Source organism: Chrysochloris asiatica, unplaced genomic scaffold, assembly GCF_000296735.1.
Source record: "Chrysochloris asiatica unplaced genomic scaffold, ChrAsi1.0 scaffold00001, whole genome shotgun sequence".
Taxonomy (NCBI): Eukaryota; Metazoa; Chordata; class Mammalia; order Afrosoricida; family Chrysochloridae; genus Chrysochloris; species Chrysochloris asiatica.
Genome location: NW_006408519.1, coordinates 47,483,863 through 47,508,344, shown reverse-complemented (window position 1 = coordinate 47,508,344; position 24,482 = coordinate 47,483,863). Strand labels below are relative to the sequence as shown.

At 45.4% G+C, this 24,482-nt stretch overlaps 1 protein-coding gene across 1 annotated transcript in view; it reads left to right on the top strand.

Annotated features, from left to right (window-relative positions):
* Window positions 1-24,482, top strand: part of FAM135B (family with sequence similarity 135, member B) — a 181,707-nt gene that overhangs the window by 128,835 nt on the left and 28,390 nt on the right. Inside the window, exons 7-10 of the mRNA XM_006830848.1 lie at window positions 9,823-9,976; window positions 12,972-13,021; window positions 18,598-18,753; window positions 20,090-20,163. Of these exons, the coding sequence (XP_006830911.1) occupies window positions 9,823-9,976; window positions 12,972-13,021; window positions 18,598-18,753; window positions 20,090-20,163 (434 nt within the window). The remainder of the gene's footprint in view (window positions 1-9,822; window positions 9,977-12,971; window positions 13,022-18,597; window positions 18,754-20,089; window positions 20,164-24,482) is intronic.

Here is a 24,482-nt window from a genome sequence, read left to right as displayed (position 1 = left end):
GTAAAGATTTACAGCCTCGAAAACCCTGTTGAAGGTCACTATGGGTCGGAACCGACTTGACAGCACTTAACAACAACAACAACACACACACACACATATATATATGTATACACACACGAGTTTCTTTTTCACCAATTGCATATCGCCACTCAGCCTAACCACATGTCAAGAGCTCAGCTGACACATGATTGGTAGCTCTCATTCTATAGATGGAGCCAAAAGCGGAAAAGAGAACTAAGATTTAGGGTTTGTGTATCATATGCTGACATCTAATTTACTGCATGATTGAATCCTGTCCACAGCCTTCTGCAGTAGGAGGAATCTCACTTCAAATTATTTTCATTAAAACATTAATTTTAATGCTGTTGAAAATGTAGACAACAAAATACACCCCAATACAACAATTTCCCCATGTACAATTCAGTAACATTGGTGACATTCTTCAAGTTGTATAACGACCTCACCCTTCATCTCTTAGCTGGTCCTTCCATGAGCCTGAGCTAACTGACCCCTGAGATTCCTGTCTAATTATGAGAGTTTCTGTGTTCATGTGACCCTGTGCAGATAGTTCTTCAAAGACCACAGTGCTCCAGGCAAGCATATTTTACTAGCTAAACTATTGTTGGGTTTTAAAAAGACTTTAGGGGATATGTTGGGGTCTTAGTAGATAGATTCAGCATTTTCACAGGTGGAGGAGACCCTGAGGAGCCACATCCCTGAGTCATGGTCTCCGTCTGCCAGCATGGGAAGGGGCTCAGCCTGGACCATAAGTGTGCTCACATTTGTTTGTCTCAGCCTGCGATCTCTCTTGTATTTAAAAATCACACAAAGTGACTGGCTGCCAAGTACTTTTTCATTGTGGTAAAACACACAAGGGACAGGATTTATCATTTGAACCATTTTGAACTCTAATTCAGTGGCATTAAGTACACATGTGGGGGTATGGTGGCTCCATATAATAAGCACTGGACTATGAGCCACAAGGTCACAGTCTCAGCCCCTTAGCAGCTTCATGGGACAAAAACGAGGCTTTCTGCTGTGGTGAAGACTTAAAGCCTCGAAATCTTATGAGTCGGAACTGCCTTGATGATACAACAGAAACAATAAATACTTACATGATGGTCTACTGTATCGCCGCAAAGTAGTTGTAGAACTCTTTGATCGTCCATGTCCTTAAGCAGTAATGCCCTATTTCTCCTCCTTCCAGTCTCTGGGAAATCTAAACTTAGGAAACATGTATACATCTGATGGAATTGAAGACTATGTGTTCTACTTTTAAAAACTCAGAGTCTTCCTTCCAAGCAGACTGCAAAAATAAAGGCATTCTCTGGAAAGGTGTTTGTTTGGGGTTTTAGGACGATCTGACAACTAAATTGCTTGTTCAGACTGAGTCGTGTAATGTTCTCAATTAGATTAAATATTAAGACTACAGTTTGCCAACTGCTAACAAAATTGTTGAACATTGCATACCATTTGGGGAATTACTTTTAATGAAGAACTAACAGAAATGGAATACTAAAAATTGAAAGTGCCAAAGCCATAGATGTCTTAATAGATGGATTCAGCATTTTCCAGTATGAAGTTTTAAGTACTCAATAGTTTGCACGCCGGGATGATGTATTGGCACCTTCACTAAAGAAGCTACTGTCTGTGAAGTCGTTATGAAAAGCCATGCCCATATCATGTGAGGGCTGTGTCTTCAACGGTGCAGGACTGGACAACATTTGTTCCCTTGTGAGTGGGGTTGTCCTGAGTTGGGGACCAACATGGCAGCAGTTAACAGGAGGAACAACAACAAAAGGCCAGCCTCATCTCTGAGCATCATTGTAGGAAGGCAGGACTGTGTGATGGTTAGGAGTGTGAGTTTTGGGACCAGTGAAGCCTCCTTCAAGGCATAGATGTTCCCAATGTGAGTCTTACTGGTTCTCAGACAGTCACTTCTGCTAACCCACCACCCTCCTGGTCACATTCCGACCCGAAGATGGTGGGGAACCCCAGCAGTGTGCTTGCGGGATCTAATATCAGTAGGCCAACACAGGCAGTGGAAAGGACCACCCATAGTATAGGAAGATGTCTAGACAGGGATCAAATTCTCTTGCCTGATTTAGGAAATCACAATAAAAAACAAAGAAACAAACCGGCTGCCTTGCAGTCAGTGTCAACTCATAGCAATTGTATGTAGGGTTTCTGAGGTCAACAGCCTCATCTTCCTTTCACAGAGCACATGGTGGATCGGAACCACTAATGTTAAGGTTAGCAGTCTATTGCTTATCCCACAGCTCCACCAGGCCTCTTTAAGCAGTCACAGTAACTAAAGCACTAACTGTCATTGAGTGGATTCCTATTCGCAGCGATCTAGATGTAGGATTCCCAAGGCTGTAAAGGTTTATGGGTGCAGAAAGCCTCATCTTTCTCTCATGGAGCGGCTGGTGGGTTTGAACTGTCAACATTTAGGTTAGCAGTCCAGTGCTTATTCTACAATAGGGGGCTAATTATACATAGACGCTGGCTCCATGCTTGTAACAGTGTCTGTTTCAGGAATTTAAGACAGTTCATAATTAACATCACTGAAGCAGCTGGGGACATAAGGAACCTCTGCGGACTCCCATCTAGAAATGGTGGCAGTGGTCTCTGTTCCCCATCACCGAGACTGTCAGCTCATATACCTTGCAGATATGGCAGGTAGCCTGAGTTTATGATCTGGGCACTGACTCCCAGGAAGGGGAGAGACTCTTTACACATAGCATCATGAATCCAGAGTTTAGGATGATCATGTCAAATGACTCCAGCTGTCCTCCTCACCCTGCTCTCACTGTGGTCAGGCCCTGTGCTGACTCCAGTGAAGTCAGACCAGTGCCATGTGTGATAAAGAACTGTGCCGTTTAGGAATCTGGACTTGCTTCTTATTAACTGGGGAGCTAACCTGCTTGGGCTGATGTTTTACTAGTTTGCATCATGATCCACCTCTCCTGGGGTTGTAGAGATGAGACGAGGTAACCAGTGTAGAGCTGGAGTCCTAGTGGATTTGTTGTTGATGTTAGGTGCTGTCCAGTCATTTCTGACTCATAGTGACCATATGTACAAGAGAAGGAAACACTGCCTGGTCCTACAGCATCCTCACATTCATTGGTATGTCAGAGCCCATTGTTGTAGCCACTGTGCGTGTCCATCGCCTTAAGGGACTTGGTCCAAAGTGCCTGAGATTGAGCCCCACATCTGCTAAGGAGCCTTCTGGTTGTACTTCTTCCAACACGCATTAGTTGTTCTTCTGGAAGTCCATGGTGTATTCAATATTCTTCACCAACACTAAAGTTCAAATGCATCAAGTCTTCTCTGGTCTTCCCTTTTCACTTTTCTCCATACAGATCCTCTTTCCCTCCTTTCATTTTTGTTTTTTTTTTTTTTTGTTTTTTTTTTTTTTGCGGGGGAAGGATGTCATACTAGCTCATGATGTGTACATTTCATATGTGTCTTTGGAAGCCTGGGAGTTGGTACTTGGGTGATACATCCACCTGACCCTCCATAGGCTGACTGAAGCCACTCTGTTGACCATCGTCATCCCTTGCTTGTGTCTCCTGAACTCATGTATCTTAGCGGCACAAAGCTACTTGCAATTCCTGATACTTGGTTTTGTTTTGCTAGGGTCCCTCGACTGTTAAGGTAAATGGTTGGAGTTTGAAACTCACTTTGTGGCACCATGGAAGAAAGTCCTGGTGATCTTATACCCCAAAGGTTATTGCCAAAACAACCCTGTGGAGCAGGACTGCTTTGTAATGCATAGGGTGACCATGAGTTGGAATTGATTCAATAGCAATGGGCTGGGTTGGGGTTTTTTTCTTGTAATGACTCTGTGTCTTTGTTTATGGTGCTACCTGTGCTAGGCAAGTCCTCCCTATATCCCTTCTTTACCTGACATCCCTTCAGGTTTCAACTCCTGCATCACCTCTCCCTGGAAGCCTTCCCTGATTTAACCTTCGGTGGTTAAAGGTGCCCCACCACATATTTATAGGAGTCCTGGTGTGGCACTGTGGGTTAATGAGCCAGACTGCAAAGCCGTTTGAACTGCAAGGTCGGCAGTTCAAGCTCACCAGCTGCTCCTCGGAAACCCTATACAGGGTCACTATGGGTCGGAACCGACTCGATGGCATTTAACAACAAACCACATTATTTATAGCTTCCTAAGACTTGTTCTGGAGTCCTGGTGTGGCGTTGTGGGTTAATGAGCCAGACTGCAAAGCTGTTTGAACTGCAAGGTCGGTGGTTCAAGCTCACCAGCTGCTCCTTGGAAACCCTATACAGGGTTGCTATGGGTTGAAACCAACTTCACAGCACTTAACAACAACAACAAACAAACAAGACTTATTCTGCTATGACACCACTTTGCACTGCAATGCATTCGTGTTTCTGTTTCCCCCAACTTGAGCAACCTCCAGGTCGGATCAGTTTTTATTAGTCTCTGGAACTCAGGTTCTTAGCAGCGACCCGCACTCAGGAAGTACCCAGTGTAGAGGCTGGACATCACGAGGATGAGTGGATTCTAACATGCCTCACTGAATTACTGCAGACGGGAAAGGGACTCAATGGGACGTCCGTCCAGTCATAATACTCTTAGTATGAACATATTGTTACCTTAAGGCAAACAGAGGGATGAGAATGCTTTATAAGCTTATGCGAAGTGCATCAGAGGCCTGAAAGTAATTTACAGGATGTTGTTGTTAAGTACTGTACAGTTGGTTCCTACTCATAGCAGACCCTGTTGTATAGGTTTTCCAAGGGGCTTCTGGTGAGTTTGAAGCACCGACCTGGCCCAGTGTTTATTCTTCAGCCCTACACCAAGACTCCATTTACAAGGTAGTTATGAATTATTCAGTCAATGTAATAAAGTCTCTCATTACTAATGAGTGATTATTATTTTAAAGTGCTAAATAGGTCAAAATCCTTTGGTAATGTAAGAATTAATCAGTGTATTAAAAAAAAACAAAATCAAAACATGATAATAAAAGTGCATTGGTGGAAGGATTCATTCATTTGGAAGTCCTGCTGATAAAATCACCGGAAGAGGAAGGCTGCTGGGTGTATGTTTGGATGCTTTCGGGGACAGGGAGTGAGTCCTCTTTATCCTCACCCATCTTCTGAGGTCAGCTTGGTTCCTGTGCAGATACTCAACTCCTGAACCCCAGGTCATTCATCTGATTCCAAATCCACTGACATGTCTATGGAACCCTATAGCTTTGTCCCCTCCAAAATGAAAATTCACAGTGATCTGTAATGAGGCATCTTTGGGAAACATTTGCTTAAAACATTGATTGTAAACAGAGATGGAAGAAAGCTATGCTGCGTGTGGTTAAGGGCGGTGAAGGTCCCTGCCCAAGGTGAACTTGCTGTAAATGGCAAAATGAGAACTCAAAGTTGGGATTGGGGTTTAGGTCTCAAATCCCAAACCATTTGCTCTGTTACCAAAGCTCCGTACTCCAGATTTGATACCCTTTGGACTGGGTCAAGGCTTGCCCATTTCACTGGACTTAATTTAGCTACAGAAGGAGAGAGCCCTACCTGTGACAACTGTACACCTGGTGGGGGCTGGGCCAGGATGCACACACTTGCGAGGTCACGTGCAGCGTGGTTACACTGCTTGGTTAATATCGAGGGGTCCCACTCCAGGCTGTGGGAAGGGGGTTGCTAGATCACTTTCTCTTCTTGTGGGGGTGGGGAAGTGCATGTTTTCTGAGCTAACACGGGTTACACAGGATTGGGAATAGAATGGGGGTGCCTAATGGGATTTCCGTGGTCCATCACTCATTTTCAAAACCAAGTGCTGCTGAGTAATTTATGGAGAAAGAAATCTTGTTTCGTTCCATTTTGTTTTGTTTTGTTTATAATAGTCTCTAGTTGTGTATTAGGGAGGCTTCAAAAAATGTCTGAACAGTGAGACTTTTTCACTGTATTTTTTAATTCCCTTCTAATCACCCCATCCCCAGATTTCTGTTTTGAGTTGACATTTTGGCATATATCCTGGTGATAATCATATTGAAGCCACCTTATTAATCTTTCTGCTTCTCTTGAAAGAGTCATGTGATACTCATGTCTGGCTTTAAAAGTTAAACTTATTAACAATCTCCAGGGATCCCTTGTCTTCTTCAGTGCATCTTGAGTCACTTAACCAATGAGGTGCAGGTGCAAGAAAACACACCGGAGGGTCAATATCCGCAGAGCATGGGGATACTCAGAGCTGAGCCCAAAGCTGCCTGGATCAAACAGACTGGAGACTCCTACCTATTAGATGTAATACCTCTGTGAATCCCCTTTCTGTATAGTCATGGCTCATAGGAACTCCCCAGGAATGAAGTGAATGCCTTCCATCCAAGCCAATGGACCCATTGTTGAAATACCTCATCTCCAAAGGCATTGTGTCCAGAGGTGGATGGGGCAGCCTAGAAGCATTTTAACACCTGGATTTATGAATCATTGCTTCTGCTGGCATGCCAGGTGACCTTGTACAGGTCACTGAATTATTTGAGCCTCTGTCTGACCCTGAAAGAACTCCAACAGATGTTAAATGAGAAAAACAAGGAACAGAGAATTGTCTAGGGGATATATCCCAACGTGTGTGTGAGTGTGTTTTCAAGATTGTTGTTGTTGTTGTTAAGTGCCGTCGAGTCGGTTCCGACCCATAGCGACCCTGTACAGGGTTTCCGAGGGTGTAAATCCTTACGGGAGTAGAAAGCCTCATCTTTCTCCCGCGGAGCGGCTGGTAGTTTCGAACCGCTGACCTTAAGGTTCGCAGCCCGATTCGTAACCACTACGCTACCAACATGCATAAGTATGAATATATGTATATGGAAAAATCCATAATAAATTAAACTAGGACTCTATCAGCCTCTGTACTGGGTACATGGGGACAGTTTCCCTCATCTGAGTGAGTGCTTTTGTCTTTGTTTTGTTTAAGGCTTAATAGAATGGTCTCTGTAGGGGGGAAAAATTAACTCCAGGGAATTCAGTATCATATTGTATTTGGTAATGTTATGACTGGGTGATTCAGCCGCTCCTCAGAAACCCTATACAGGGTTGCTATGGGTTGGAACCGACTTGATGACACTTAACAACAACATATTCTATTTTGACACTGGACTGTGACCCATAAGGTTGGCAGTTCAAATCCATCCATCAGCTGCTCCTCAGAAACCCAATTCAGGGTTGCTGTGAGTTAGGAGTGACTTAATAGTACTTAACAACAACAACAGCAATAATTCTATTTGGGTAACCATGTTGTAGCTCTGCAGAGTAAGCACTGGAATGCTAACTGCAAGGTCATGGTTCAAACCTACTGGCTGCTCCTTGCAAACCCTGTACAGGATCACTATGAGTCAGAATAGACTTGACAGCATTTGATAACAACAAGCAGCAAATATTCTATTTTGAAAATCAAAATACGAGTGTCTCCCTTACATGATTCTTGTTGAAGGGAAGCAGAGATAAAGTATACATAGGCGTAGATGTTTCAAGACAGCTCTTTCCTCCTTGCTCCACAGATCTGGGAATTATAGCATGTCCCTTGCTACACACAAGCTCTGCTGTCTTTCTCCATTCATAATGACATATCTGCATTCTACCCTAAGACAGTCAGACAGATGGGAAATAGGAGCACTCGGATTACTCTTCCTGCCTGGTGAATCCAGGCATTCTGGTAGACTCGGTTCTCTCATTGTGAAATGGATGGGTGCTTTGCCTGCAGCCCTTGGGAAATGTCTTTCTTACATTCAGATTGGATGGGGTCCAACAGTGTTCTAGTCCAAACCCAGGATTCAGAGCTACATAAGTGAGGCCCTGGGGTGTGAAGAGGACAGGGGGGGGGAAGAAAGATGCTGAGAGCTTCAGTGATAGACTCTCTGATGTGCCACCCAGTCTCCCGTCCCCAGGCCAGAAGCATCCATCCCCCAATAGCAGGCCAATGGGTGCAGACCACAGGGTGGCTATGAGTCGAAACTGACTCGACAGCACTTAACAACAACAAATGCACTCTGATTGAGTAATTACAGTGATGCATCGAATCACATGACTTCATCAACATGAGATGGAAGCATTTCGATGTTGTTTCACTGCTTTTGGTGTGTTTTTATAGTCACTGATTTCATCAGATGTCCTGGTGTTTTAGGCACAATAATACAGTTATTAATATTTTTTGACTCTCTATCAATACCCTTTTTGAGAATGAAATAATCATTAAAGTCAAAAGAAAAATCAAAAGACTTCTCTTCAGTTATGAATAATACAAGTAATAATGTAATTCCACATAGAAAGACTTTACAGAAGAATTTTGTGATATAAAGGAATTTGTTATTCATATAATCTGAGCAATATTACATCTAGGCAATTTCCAAGTATATTGATAACATAGTATTCTAGATTAAAATTGATAATGCATATTGCTAAGAGTTCTGTATGGTCTGCTACAGCAGGAGGTCCAGGGTGTGGGATGAGGTCACAAGCATTGGATGACACCCATCCTAGGGATGTCACTTGGACTGCCACAGACCCATCTTACCCCTAAGGGGTCATCTCAGCCAGGAGCCAGGGACCAGGCAGCAAGACAGGAGGCTGAACTACTCAGACCAACTCACAGAACCAGCAAGAGCGTGGGATCCTATTGACACCCCCTTGGGGTACCTTTCAGACAGGTCTGACGTCCATGACTATGAAGAGCCGGGATTTCCTCCCAGCACAGTCATATGAGCCATAAATGGAGCTGGAGGACCCTTTGACCAAGGGGATTACTAGCACACTACTCAAAACACCAAAAAGCCAAAACCAAACCAATTTCCCATTGAGTGAACTCATCCAAGTAGAGCTGTGCTCCATAGGCTTTTCAATGGCTGAGTTTTTGAGAAGCAGATCTCTACATGCTGCTTCTAAGATATCTCTGGGTAGATTCGAATCTTTCACTTAGTAACTGAGAGCTTAACTATTTGCGTCACGCACTAACTCAATACCCTCAATTCCACAATTTCCTTTTCCCACTCTCATAAGATTCATTTCTCTATTCTCAGAAAATAGTAATAACCCTCTTGACATTTACCGAGAATGTCCTTCTTTTACTGGTTTGCAAGCAAGTCAGACTGACCTGTCCCCTGATCTCCATGGCTCTGTGGACTGAGTCCACTTCCCTCTTTGGAAGCTACATTTGTGCCTTTGTGCTGGTTTAGCACCTTCTCATCTACACATACAATAACATGTACAGAACATTCCAGTCTACACAACACACATACTCAGAAGTTCCGTAGCTACATGGACTGACCCCACACAGTCTTCCTGTTTTGCAACAATCTAGGTTTCTTTTTCTCAGTACCACCTACATCTCACCTGCCTGCTTCAAGGGTCTTTCTGAATTCCTAGCTCTTTGTGAAAAAGGAGCTCCCCTCTGTCTGTCTTATGACCGCTTCTCCTTAGAATGCATCCGGCAGGAGAAAGAGGGTAGAGGGTGGGTATCATCAAGTTATCACTATGCTGGGAGACCGATACCATCATCATTATCTTTGATACCATCTTCATTATCCTTATCATCCTCTATCCTCATCTTTATAATTGCCAGATTACCATTTTCATTTAAACATGACAAGACAAAGGTAGGCAGATTGCAGGTTGGTCCCAGGCAGAGGGATGGAGGAAGCGCCCCCTGCACATGTTAGCCACGTTGCTGTGTTTCTAAGGAGCAGGACTGCATCTCTGAGCCACAGAGCACTGTGATGTTGGTGCAGGTGGTGGAGAAGGGTCCTGGCCAACCTGGGAAAGTGTCGTGTTCTCAGGTGTGCTGTGTCCCATTCACAGGGAAGCTTCTACGTGCCCTCAGACAACTGCATACAGCATGCCTACAAGTGGCACCAGGATCTGTGCCACTTGCTGCTGCGTGCCTTCCGAGGACTCCGTGCCTACTTTCTGCTCATCCTGAGGGACATCCCGGAGCTGCCGCGCCTGGAGCTGGGTAAGGGTGAGGCGACTAAAAATCAAACCAACAAGTTCTTGAGTCAGCACTGACTCTTGGTGACCCGTGGGACAGGGTGGACCCACTCCTCAAGGTTTCCCAGGCTGCCCTCTTTATACAGGCTGACTGTCTCACTTCTCCCACAGAGCGGCTGGTGGATTCGAACTACTGACCTTTCAGATAGCAGATGAGCTCCTTACCATTGTACAGCCCAAACCAAAACCAGACTTGTTTCCATGGAGCCGATTCAAACTAACTGCAACCTTACAGGACACAGTTTAGCGTTTCTAAGGCTGTAACCTTGGAGGAGTCCTGGGTTGATACTGTATAACAAACCTGAGACCACAAGGTCACTTTGAACTGTAAATTAGGCTGCTCCTTGGAAACCCTATAAAGGGTCACTATGAATCAGAACCGACTCAATGGCCCTTAATGACTTGGCAAGAACACCCTTGCTGGAAGTAGGCTGCCGTCTTGCCTCACTACAGCATCTGATGTCGACCTTTTGCTTCTTAACTCAGGCCTGTACCCACTGTGCCACCACGGACTCAAACACTCCGTCATGGTGTCGGAGCTGACTCATAGCAACCCTACATAGGGTTTCTGAGGCTGTGTATCTGGGGACACAGACAATGTCACTTTTCTCCCTCGCCGTGGTTAGTGGATTCAAACTGCTGACTTCATGGCTAGCAGTCCAACATATAACATACTACACCAGCGAGACGCCAGGAAAAAAAAAAGGCACGGGCTCCTCAAGGTGCATTCTTTCATTCCTCCTTCACTCACTCATTGGCTGCGCTGGAATGCCCACCGTGTGCCTGGTCTCAGGGATATGGTCTGTGTTGTTGTTGAACGTAACTCATGGAGCCCTTACATACAATAGAACCAAACGTTCCATTCCTTGGTCCTATGTCAGTGTAATTCATATCCTTTCCATTTTAGGTCAGAATGATGAGATGCCAACTTGTTGTTGTTGTTAAGTGCTGTCGAATTGGTTCCGACACATAGCAACCCTGTATAGGGTTTCCGAGGAGCCGCTGGTGAGCTTGAACTGCTGACCTTGCTGTTCTAATTGCTTTGCAGTCTGGTGCATTGACCCACAGTGCTATACCAGGACTCTGATTCCAACTTAGGAGAGCTTAAAACCATTTTAAGAAAGGAGGAAAGGAACAGAGAGAAAGAGAACACACATTCACATAGATACACACATAATCTTATTGACAGAAGGGACTCTTGTAGCACAGTGATTAAAGCACTGGATTGTTGACTGAAAGGTCAGCAGTTCAAAGCCACCAGCTGTACCACAGGAGAAAGCTGTGACAATCTGCATCTTAAAGGTTAAGGTCTCAGAATCCCTATGGGGCGGTTTCACTCTGTCCTCTACAGTTACTATGGCTTGGGGTCCACTTGATGCCAATAGATTTAATGATGAGTAAAACCTCTTATGTGCCCGTGGTGTCTGGTCTGCTGGAGATAAACTCCTTGCACAGGAATTTTCCAGAAGTGAAACATCTTTGGTCCCGAATCCCTCGTACTTGACAGGGGACCAAACTGAAGTTCAGCGAGGTGAAGGGACTTGCTCAGGGTCACATAGCAGCTGCATCAGGGACCCTGATTCCTGGACAGATCCTGATGTCACATCACACACAGAGACCACAGACAATGCATTACAGTCTGCTAAGGAGGTCCCTACTGTAAACTCTTGCCACAGAAGGCACCACAGAACTGCTACACTGACCTGTGTGGTTGTAAAATCACATGTGCTGGAGGTACTGACTCCCACTAATATGATCGACAGTGTGGCCCACCACTGGTGGTGTAACGGTAGTCAGGGTTGCTGGGGGCAGGCTGGGGGCAGCCACTCTCTTCCATGGCCTTTCCAACTTTCGTGTCTGAGATGGGACACAAGCCTGTGGTCATCACAGACCTGTGCCTCTGAGTGTGCGTGTATATATGTATATAAATATAGTTGTTAAGCAGTGACACATAGCGACCCTCTATAAGTTTATCTTACAGCACCACACCAGGACTCCATATATACATATATACTGTATTTTATGCTAATATGTAATAAGCTGGAGTCCTGGTGTGGTGCTATGGGTTAATGCGCTGCAGTGCAAAGTCAGTTTGAAGTGTTAAGGCCTGCAATTGAAGTTTACCAGTTGCTCCTTATAAACTCTATACAGGGTCGCTATGGGTCAGAACCGACTTAATGGCATTTAGCAACAATGTAAGATGCTTTACAGGGTCGCTATGAGTGGGAACCAACTCGATGGCATTTAACACCAGCTACAACCTTTGTTCACCAACTGCAGCGTCTCACTGGAGATGTTCTCGCTAAGTGCACTATGCCAATTTTTTTTCACATGTTGCTGTACAATTTTTAGCTCTGCACCCTGACTAAAATGCCAGGGAGGGTGTGGGTGGGGTGAAGGGTAAGATTGGCAAACAAATGTGGAATGTGCACATTGTTTATGTAAAAATACAGTTTGTGTGCCCATATTCACAGAAACCTCAAAGCATGTAGAACCCCTCTGTGTGGGCAAGGAGAACTGCTGTTTCTCAGAAATGCATCCAAAGACAACCTTTACCTGTATCTAATGCAAAGCCACAAAGGTCTAAATCAGGATTTAAAAAATGATGATCGGGCTGATCTCAACTTGCATCTACCCCACGTAGGTCAGCAGATCGTAGCTCCATGGATTTTCCATGGTTGATTTTCAGAAGTAGATCACCAGGCCTTTCTTCCAAGGTACATTGAGTCCTTTGGTTAATAGCAGGGTGGACTGACTGTTTGTACCACCCTAGGACTCCAAGTCAAAATCAGACAGTCTGCAGACATGGCCCATGTGGACAGCAAGAACAGAATAGTTATCGATGAGAGGGCTCAACTGTCTCTGTCACTGTAATGCCTCTGGAAACCTGGCTTTTTCATTCCAGCAGCGACTGCTCTGCTTCTGTGGTCTGTTTAATTCTCTGATTGTTTTTCTTCCAGAGACCCTCGCTGTTGATGAGACGCTCTCTCAGCTGTGCTCGGAGCTACAGGTAATTAGAGAATTTGACCCCTCCGTCGGAGTGATAATAGCTGTTCAGGAGAATCCAAATTGCTTCTTGGTATGGAAGGCAGAGATGGAAAGACAGGGTTTGGACATCAAACCGAAAAGTACTCTGTACCCTGTTACCCAGATTCATTGGGTCACAATTAGACACGTTTTGTGTGCCCAGCTCAATACTAGATACTACAGAAACACTCACCAGGGTAGCAGACCCCTGACCACCTGGAGCTCAGAGCACACTGATTACGTCGGCCATTACCTGTCCACTATGAGCTTCTTACAGAGCCCCTGCTCAGATGGCCTCATGTCGTAACTCTAAGTGAGGATGATGATGAAAGCAACAAAGTGCATTTGTCAAAAATCCATCCAGCACATCCAGAGTGAGCTTTGAAAGTTATAGAAAAATGGAATGAAAAGATAATGGATTTTGTCCACAAACTTTTTGAAATCCCCTCATATTAAGCATCTGTGTGTAATACATGTTTGGCATATGTATGCTATTGTTAGTTACAATCTGCGGAACATTTTCATGGGCCCTGGTAGCACAGTGGATTAAGCATTCTGCTGCTAACCACAAGGTCAGCAGTTCAAGCCCACCATCTGCTCCACAGGACAAAGATGAGGCAGTCTGCTTCCAAAATATCGTGGTCTGAGAAACCCTATAGGACTGTGAGCCTGGGATATTTTCACACCTCAATAGAGTTGTAGGTTTTGTGTGAGGGTTGTTAGCCATATGTTGTATCGTGTGTTGTGGAGTTGATTCTAGCTCACAACAACCCTGTGTGACAGTAGAGATTCCTCAGGCAGTGTCCGAGTCTCCATCCACTGCTAACTCAAAGGTGGGTGGTTCAAACCCACCAGGTGCTTTGTAGGAGAAAGATGAATCCGTTCATTTTCATAAAGCTGGCAGTCTTGGGGACCCAATGAGGAATTACTACTCTGAACGGCAATTTCGCTGAGGTGGGATCAAGATGAAGCTGTGTGTTTAGTTGGGTTTGGTTTGGGGGGCTGGCATGAAGGGTGTGGCTATGGCTATGTGCCATGGAGTCAGTTCTGACTCATAGCGACCCTGTACGGGAGCAGAAAACCTCATCTTTCTCCTGCGAAACAGCTGGTGATTTCGAACTGCTGACCTTGCAGTTCGCAGTCCGATTTGTAACCACTACGCTACCAGAGCCTGAAGGGTAAGTATGTTCATGTCTATTTTGCACTTACCTAAAACACACCCTACCTGTCGGTGGCCATTACTGTTCAATGTTCTCCTAGGCTTTCAGGGAAGTCACTAGGGGGAGTGGCCTGAGTGGGCACTGTGGAGAGATACAGCAGGATGTGGGCATGGGCAGTTTGCAGCCCTGTCTGGGAAATGTGCCAGTGGACTCTCGGAGGCAATGGGCCAGGCCTACCAGCGCGGCCCCTATGAAGCCAGGGTCATAGTTAGAGAGCCAGGCTGATTCAGAGAAAGAACAGTAGTCTTGGTAATATCTGCTTACCTTAATGATGGAAGCAGGCCGGCATCACCTCCTACAGGCAGCCCTCCATGACCCTTCCACATCCCTAGGTACACATCCCATTGACTGTACTTGGTAGGAGTATTGTTACCATCTAAAGAAATAGTAACAACTTAGACCACAGTGTCTTTTGGAACTGGATGTTCCATGTCTTTGTCTCTGCAAAACTGGACGCTGCCAGCTCATGGGCACTCATGAACCCCCAGGGCAAGAGGGAAAGGCAGTGGACAGGGGCCAGTGGAGCGAGGCTGGAGCACAGCAGAGCAGCTGAGCATTTAACCTGAGACAGGTAAGGCCAAACTGGCAACCCCGTCAACGTGGAGGGTCTCTCCTCGTTCTTGCTGGAAAAGCCCCTCCAAGCCTTTCCTTAGAATTCAAGAGGCCTGGGAACCTGGCAAAACAGAGCACCCTTCTGTGGCTGACTTAAAAGACGTTTCTGCACATGTTTGGAGTCCTGTCTACCATCAACCGTGGGAGAAATCGATTCTTCCAATGATGTTTCATCACTAGCTTTTCTTTTGCTCTTTTAATTAGTGGCTGAGCCCAGAGTATACACTGAACTTGCTGTGCACCACTGGTCAGGGGACAGAGTGAGACACCCTGGAAGGGGAATCTGAGTTCTTGAGGCATTGGGCACCTCTCATGAAAGCAAAGACACTGATTTGTTAAGTGCAAAGCTCTGGACTTCCCCAGGGAGCACTGAGTTCAGGAGGCACTCTGCTAGTTGCTGGGAATGCTGAGACAAAGGCTTGAAATGCAGCCAGCAGAGGGAAGTACTAGAGCCCTGTCACGTGGGAATCTGTCTGATTCTCCAATAACAAGGGAAGCGCAGACCAATTGTACTTACTTACTCATCTGAAATAAATGGTTTCATATGTTTGCAGCACAACCAAGAGTCCGCTGCTTGGTCCGGCTGGCATCTGTTTCTCTTCCAACCCCACAGTCCCTTCTGGTGGAATCAGAGCCCACGACTGGGATGGAAGACCCAGTCTACACACGAAGGAAGTTGATGCTTATTCATTCATCTGTAGTGAACAATTTCATGTGGTTGTATTTCACCGAAACCCATGTAAAATTGCTCCCTAAGGAGCTCGGGTAGTGTAGTGGGTTATGAGTTGGGGTGCCAACTGCAAAGTCTGAAGTTCAAAACTGCTAGCCCCTCCCTGGGAGAAAGATGAAGCTTTCTTCCCCCATAAAGATTGGTAGCCTTGGAAACCCTATTCAAGGTCCCTGTGAGTCAGAATCAGCTCCAGAGCACATAACCACGACCACAAGTTAGTAGGGCCCTGGTGTGGTACTGTAGGATAAGCTCTGGACTGCTAAGCGCAAGGTCAGTGGCTCAAATCCACCAGCTCCTCCTTGGAAACCCTATACAGGGTCATTATGAGTAGGAACTGACATAGCAGCACTTAGCAGAAACAATGGGTAAGTTGTCGAGGGGTGAGGAGTGCGTATGGACAAGGCCAGTGAAATACCGTGTGGTGAGCTGGCATCTAGCCACCACTGACCCATGATGACCCATGTCCAGCAGAACAAAATGTGGCCCAGTCCTTGGCCACCTGTAGGATCACTGGTCAGTTCGAGTCCAGTGTCGTGGCCCCTGTGTTTGGTGAGTGCCTGCTGACCAAGGGCTTTACCTTCTAGCATTGTATCGGACAGTGTTGTGTTGTATTGTGATGCAGTCAGTTTTCAGGAGCTGATTTTAAGAAGTAGCTCCCCAGGCCTTCCATCATAGTCTGTCTTAATCTGGAAGGTCCACTGAAACCCGTCCACCAGTGAAATACCAGTGGCAAAGCTTCCAGCACCACAGCACCACACATGCACCAGAGAACACCAAACTAACAGACTCGCCAAATGGTCGACATTAATTAATGGAAGCTATACAGTCTCTGCAAGGAGCTCTGGTAGCATAGTGGTTACGAATTGGGCTGCGAACCTCAAGGTCAGCAGTTCGAAACTACCAGCTGTTCTGTGGTAGAAAGATGAGACTTTCTGCTTCTGTAAAGATTTACAGCCTCAGAAACCCTATACAGGGTCGCTATGAGTTGGAACCGACTTCATAGCACATAACTACCACCATACAGCCTTTGATAACCTCAAGGTCGGCAGTTCGAAACTACCAGCTGTTCCGCTGGAGAAAGATGAGGCTTTCTGCTCCTGTACAGATTTGCAGCCTCGGAAACCCTGTGCAGGGTCACTATGAGTTGGAACTGACTCCATGGTACTTGACAACTACAGCATACATCCTCTCGGATTCGTGGTGTGGCTCTGTGGGTTAATGTGCCAGACTACAAAGCCTTTTGAACTGCAAGGTCAGTGGTTCAAGCTCACCAGCTGCTCCCCAGAGGAAACCCTATACAGGGCTGCTATGGTTTTGGAACCGAATAGATGACACTTAACAACAACATACAGCTTCTCCTGGTGTGGCACCATACGATAAGCACTGAACTGCTAACTGCAAGGTCAGCAGTTCAAACACATCAGCTGCTCCTTGGAAACCCTATACGTGATCACTGTGAGTTGTAACCAGCTCATCAGTATATAGCACCAGCCTCTCAGAAAGCTGGTACAAGGTTCTTCTGAGTTGGAGTAGACTTGATGACCGTGGGTTTGGTTTTTACGGTTTGATGATGGTCATGAGGCACTAAGTTCAGACGTTGATGGGATAGAATGTGGGCCCAGCCTCAGGGCCTGTTGTCATCTTTCTAGCGCATCGTTAGTGGAGGATGTGAGTGGTTGAATTCCAGTGGGAAGTTCCCAGGAAGTAAGTGTCCTTGGAGCCGGCAGTTGTGCAGTTGACACTGGTGGTGTGTAATTGTCATTGTTGTTGTTTTTAACTGTCATTGAGTCGGTTCTGACTCATAGCAACCCTGTATAGAGTTTATGAGGAGCAGCTGGTGAGCTTGAACTGCCAACTTTGCTGTTCATACCGACTCTGCAGTCCAGTGCATTAACCTGCAGCACCACACCAGGCCTCCTTAGTCTCATTGTTGTTAAGTGCCGTCGAGTCAATTCCGACCCATAGTGGCCCTGTATAGGGTTTCCGAGGAGCACCTGGTGAGCTTGAACTGCCAACCTTGCAGTTCAAACAGCTTTGCTGTCTGGTGTATTAACCCACAGTGCCACACCAGGACTCCTTATTAGGAATCCTTATTAAGACTCCATATTAGTCTTATTGTTATTTTGTTGTTAAATGTCATAGAGTCCATAGTGACCCTGTATAGGGTTTCCAAGGAGCAGCTGGTGAGCTTGAACTGCCAGTCTTACAGTTCAAATGGCTTTGCAGCCTGGTGCATTAATCCACAGCGCCACATCAGGTCACCTTTACAAAGAACAAAACAAAAATCATTCACTCAGAACAATGGTTTGCCAGGGCATCTGGTGGGCCAGTTCAATTAAAGACAGAGGTCAGCTCAGAAAGTTATAGTGACTGTTTTGGGGAATAACAAAGGAGTAATCTTGATAGATTTTTTTAAAGGATGTTGGACAATCATGGTGACTTGTTAGTGAGAAATTTTAAATGATTGAAAATTGCCTTGGTGAGGAAAAAGGCCAGAAAAGACGCACTGAGGGATTTTTTTGTTCCATCCCAACAACGCACCCACTCATTCTTGCTTCCAGAGTAGCAAAGGCTGTCCTGTGAGGATTTCACTTAGAAACCTGACCGCATGCATCCTATAGTCCTGAGCTTGCCCCTTCAGACTTCCTTTTGTCTTCTAAACTTAAAGAACATTGAAATGGAACACAATTTGAGTCTCTGGAGGATGCCAGAAAGCTAAGAATTCTTGGTGGAAGGGATTGAGAGACAGAACACTAACTTCAGATGTGTATGGACCTTGATGGAGAACTCTATTAAAAAACCATAGCTTCATGTGTTGATGTGTTTGCTTAATACAGGTGTTTTTGGGGTACTTTTTGATTTGCTTTTGTATCATGCCACAGGTATACAGAGAAAGGAGAGAGGTTAACACAACACAGAGGTCAGCAAAAGTGTTCCGAAGAAGGCTGTAGTGGGTTAATGGACTCCGGGCACTGACCGCCCCTTCTGCCTCTCCAGATGCTGACCAATCCAGAGAAAATAGCCGAGCAGATAAGCAAGGACCTCGCCTGGCTTGCTTCTCACCTGATGGCCCTGTGGACCCAGTTCCTGGACACTGTGACCCTGCACTCCCAAGTGACCACTTATCTCACCCGGGAACATCATGCCTTGAGGGTGAGGTGCCACTGGCTCTCCACTTGCCCGGGAGCTCCTGAGTGGGAGGTCAGACAGGGGAGAGTGTATGGAGTTGGGTAAGAATTGGGACTGGCCTCTAGGTCTCGGTACCTGGACCCCGGGGCCATGGTAAACTTGCCAGGTGGCTTTTGTTAACTTGATTTGCCTTCTGAGCCTAGGACCACATTCATAAGATAATTTTCCCTAATAATACAGTCTAGCACAAAGCATCATCAGTAGTCCTTCGACAATTGTTACTTTAATTGACATCAGATATAAGGCATGGTTCTTAGTATATGTGAGGTTCTTCAGTGCATGTGAGAAGATCATTAACTTACATCAGAAGTATTAATGCATAATAAAAGATGCCCCTCTTCTCATATAGAGCAAGAGCAGTGAAGACCTGAGGGTCAGAGGTTTGGAGGGTCAGTTTCAGCTGCATCTGTGTACAATGGGGCTTCAAAGAGTTCCTGGAAAAATTCAATTATCATTTAATTCTATTTTTCCAGGAACTTTCTGAAGGCCCCTCTTATGGTCCCTGTGTGCAAGGCGTGTCCCTGGGTGGCACAAGTGGCTCACACACTTGGCTGCTCACCCAACTATTGGCAGTTCGAGTTTACCTAGAGGTGAATCAGAACAAAGGCCTAGCAGGAAACTTCTGGCCTGTCAGACACGGAGAGTCCACTCTGATGATTCTGCTGTGGCCACAAGTCAGAGTAGACTTGACAGCAGCAATTGTGTGTGTCTGTGTGTGCTTGTTCATGGGTTTGTGTGTGTACATCCCTGCATATGTGTCTTTGTGTATGCCTGTGCATTCAGGTGTGTATCTTTTATATACCTGTGTGCATGTGTGTGCATGCTTATCTGTGTGCTGATGCATGTGTACCTATGTGTGTGCGTCTGTAAATTGTGTGTATGTTCATGTGTGCATGAGTATGCCTGTGTGTCACTATGTGTATATGCTTGTGTACTTGCATGTACCCGTGTTCATGTGTGTGTACATGTATATACCTTTGTGTGTCTGTGTGTGCATGTTTGTGTGTTCGTGTTTGCATGTGTGTGTATGCAGTGAGTGGAATCCAAATGCACTAAACATGAGAATCGGGAGCAGTGCAAGAAGGGCTTTGTCAGCCTCCAATAAACTGTTCCCATGACCAGGTGTGGGCTCAGAGTATCGCTGCAAAGGATCTGCTGGGGAGTTAGAAGGATCCTGGGACAGAAAGTCTGCTCAGGGCACAGCACTGCGCAGCTTAGACCTGACCTCCTAGAGTCTCGATTTTCTTTCTGAAAACAGCTGTAGTGCCCACTTACACTGCCCGAACTGTTGCTCCCCCAGGTCCGCAGGTTTTCCGAGGCCTTCTTCTACATGGAGCACCAAAAACTTGCAGTCCTGACCTTCCAGGAAAATCTGTAAGTATTGCTGTATTCCCACTTCATTCCTGAAAGTAGCTGCCCAAAGCATTCGTTGTCAGCTAACTTTTGAAGGAGTATTTTTATTGTGTAAATACACGAACACGTGGGCACACACACAAACACAGAGGGTGCTTCAAAAAGTTCATGGAAAAATGATCATGAATTTTTTTTTATGAACTTTTGAAGTCAACTGGTTTATATTTTGTTGTTGTTGTTGTTAGTGCCATGAGTCCAAACCCGTATAGGGTTTCTGAAGAGTGGTTGATGGTATTGAATTGCCAATCTTGTGGTTAGCAGCTGGTATATATAGTTATGGTATCTATACATATATACCTAAGGGCTTAAAAGCTTCTGGAAAAATTCCATTTCTTTTCCATTTTTCCATCTGGTATATATGTATACATTGTTGTTATGTGTCATTGAGTCAGTTCTATAGCAAACCTGTATAGGGTTTCTGGGAAGTGACTTGTAAGCTTGAACCACCAACCATGCAGTTCAAACCAACTTTGCAGTCCAGTGCATTAACCCACAGTGCCACACTAGGACTCCTACTAAGCTTGGGCTTCTGGTTTCTTAAACTGTTGGCATAGTTTTCTGATTGTTAAAGTCAGAGAGAAGAAAACAAAACAAAACAAAACAATAAACTGTTGAATTGGAAAATGCTATGCTACATGTTCAATTCAACAGTTTTCTTTTTGGTTTGAACAAACAGAAATGTGTTTTTGCACAGGGGTTGGCTCTAGGGAAGGTTTTCTCTTTGTGTCAGTTCTGGGCAAAGGCCCCTGTCTCTTTAGCTTCTGTTTCTTGCTCCCTTGGAGATCTCAGGTTCTGTGGCACCAGTTTCTCCCATCTCTGCTTCCCCATCAGCGTGTCCCATGTGTACAATTCAGCGATATTCATGACGCCAGTCGTACACTATCACCGGTCACCCATCATGGTTGCTAAATTGCCCATCACCGTAAACAGAAACATGCCATGGCAAATAGTGACTCCCCATCTCCCCCTTCCTCCTGCTCCTAAACACAAAAAACAAACCTACTGCCATTGTCTTAGGCCAGGATTTCTAGAGCAGCAAAATCAGTGAAGTATAAAGAGAAGTTTATCACCAAGGAAGTGGATTCTAATTGCAGAGTCCCAGATCCTCAGGGGAAGAGAGAGAGAGCCTGCTCTGTGTGTCCATTACATTGGGAGCAGGTCACACCCCCCACCTCCCACATCCCCTTAACTGATTATCTCTTCATAACCACTATCATAAAGTAGGTAACACAGGCATAAGTAATGCCTGCGTTAGGTTTCATCACCATGGGAACAAGCACATTCCCAACTGCTAAACCTCTGGAAACCCTAGTGTAGTCAAGTTGATGGAGAATTTTAACCATTACAACCAGCAAGTCAATTCCCACTCATGGTGACTCTGTATAGCATTTACAGGAGAAAACAGCCTCATGGTTCTCCCACAGAAAAGCTGGTGGGTTTGAAGCACCAGCATGCTATTGCCAGCCCAACCCATAGCACCACTGTGCTTCCTTTCCTACCCCTGGTAACCAGTAATAGAACTTTGGTCTCTGTATATCTACCTGTTCTAGAAATGCCAAAGTTGTTCTCCTTTTCCTCTGACTGAGGAGGAGCTGAGTCCACTTGCACCTACACATTCATTCTTTGTTTCTTCTGCAGACGTTAGAGTCTGCCACACTGCAGAGTCGGGGGCTCGCAGAGGCCAAGAAGGTCAATCACTGCTGCTTTCTTGTGTTGAGTGTAATTGTGGCTCAGTGTGCCTGAACCTAGGCGTCCTAGGTCCCTGAAGACATCTGTGCTGAGTCCTCATTGCAAAATGAATCAGATTTAGGTGGCAGGGCCAGAAAGTATGTCAGAAACAGCAGAAGTCACCTGGGACTCTATAGCAGCTAAGCAAAGCGTTTAGCATAAGAATGACTCCTGAAATACCTAATTAGGAGGATTGATTAATTTCTAAGTTTGCCCTTCTTCCAGCTAAAATTAAAAGCACTCAAGAAAGTTAGTCCAAGGGCTGAGGAGAGATGAGATCATCCTCGCTTGTAGATGTTCCTGGTGAGCTGGAGCAGAGTGAACTCTCAGAAACGGTGGCCTTTGCTGTAAACGAGGTCCACATTGTCTTTGTTCCTGGGTGGTAGGTCACCACACAAAGATGTCGACGAGTCAGCTATGGGGAGCCACTGTAAATCTAGTAGGAGAAACACTTGAAATTTGTCCACCTTTCAAAACTCACCGGGACAGCCTTCCATCCTCATCTGTGAAACGTTTTCTCCATACTCTTCTTTTGATTGTTAAATACAGTGACATTAAAGATTTCCATCATGGATTCTGGCCACAAGGGGTGCCGGGGAGAGGAAACATTTGCATGCTGGGACTGAGTACCCAGTAAATGAGGTACACATGTTCTATAGTATGCTGACTTCCTAAACTGTAGGGAACAATTGTGCCTTGACATCACAATGTCAAAGTGAGTGGTGGGACCCAGGTGAAACTGTTCAGTACTCATTGGTAAGTGAGCACAATTAAGCATGTGTGTACTTTGCTTACTGTAAGGTAGTGCCTACCATGTTTCCTGGTTAACCCATTCATTCCAACTCAAACCCCTACTGAGAATTGACCTATCCAGCCCAGATGCACTGAATGCGACTCTAAATTTTCACAAGATTTCTAGAATTTTAAGTGGTAGCATAGTGGTTACGAATCCGGCTGTGAACCTTAAGGTCAGTGATTCGAAACTACCAGCCACTCCGCGGGAGAAAGATGAGGCTTTCTACTCCCCTAAAGAAACCCTGTACAGGGTCGCTATGGTCGGAACCGACTCGATGGCACTTAACAACAACAACAAGAGTCATCTAGGGATCTTGATAAGGGACCCTGGTGGCACTGCAGGATAAGCACTGGACATCTAAACCACAAGGTCGGTAGTTCAAACCCACCATCAACTCTGTGGGATACAGATGAGGTTTTCTACTCCCCTCAAAGATGGTGTGGTGCTGTGGGTTAATGCTCTGGACTGCAGAGTCAGTTTGAGCTGCAAGGTCGGCAGTTCAAGCTCACCAGTCTCTCCTCAGAAACCCTATACAGTGTCGCTATGGGTTGGAACCAACTCGACGGCACTTAAGAACAACAACAACAACAATTTACAGTGTTGGAAATCCTATACAGGACTGCTATTAGTCAGAATTGACCAGATGGCAGATGGCAGTGGGTTTGATTTGGTTTGGGGGCAATCTTGTAAAATTGTGAATTCGGACTCAGTAACTCTGGGGTGCAAAAGCAAATTCCAAGCAGGGGGGTTGAACCAGAATGGAAGTGTTGTCTAGAAATACCCTGAGTCTTTCACTGACTCACTGACTTGTATATGAATTCATTTCCTCCAGTCCCCAGATACAATTGGCTTCAGATATTCCCAAACTAAAATCAGAACAGCTAATGTGGCAAATCTAAATAGGATGCTGTGTGCCATTGGGCAAAGGGTTGTAAATCAGGGCTGCTGCCTGACATCTCCTTCCCAAGGTCACTGCAGAAGTAGGTACCGAGGTACCATTTAGGCAGCCCAGCCATGACCATGTTATGCAGGCACGGGAGCATACCAGAGAGTGGTAAGCACAGAGTGAAATGTTGTTGCTGTTGTTAAGTGCCATCACCGCGCACTCATGGCAGTCCTATGCACACGAGAAGGAAACTTTGCGCAGTCTTACCCCGTCTCTACCATTGTTTTGTTTGATCCCATTTCTGCTGCCACTGTGTCAATACATCTCATTGGGGGTCTTCCTCTTTTTTCACTGACACTCTGTTTTACCAAGCATAATATCTTTCTCGCAGGACTAGTTCCTCCTGACGATGTGTCCAAATGTGAGACCAAGTCTCACCATCCTCACTTCCTAGGAGCACTCTGGCAGCACTTCCTTGACAGATGTATTTGTTATTCTGACAGCCCATGGTACTTTCAAGATTCTTTGCCAGTACCTTAATTCAAATACATCAGTTCTCAAGAAATCAAAGGATATATTGCATCACGCAGATCTGCTGCACAGACTTCTTCAAAGCATTCGAGAGCAAAGATGTCAGTTTGAGGACTAAATAGTGCATGATCTAAGTCATGGCGCTTTCAGGAGCTTCAGAGGTATGTGGAAGTTGGACACTGAATAAGGAAGACCATAGAAGAATTGATGCTTTTGAGTCACAGTGTTGGAGAAGAATATTAAAACTACCATGGACTGCTAGAAGAACAAACAAATTGGTGTTGTAAGCAGTACAGCCAGAGTGCTCCCTAGAAACCAAGATAGTGAGACATCATCTTT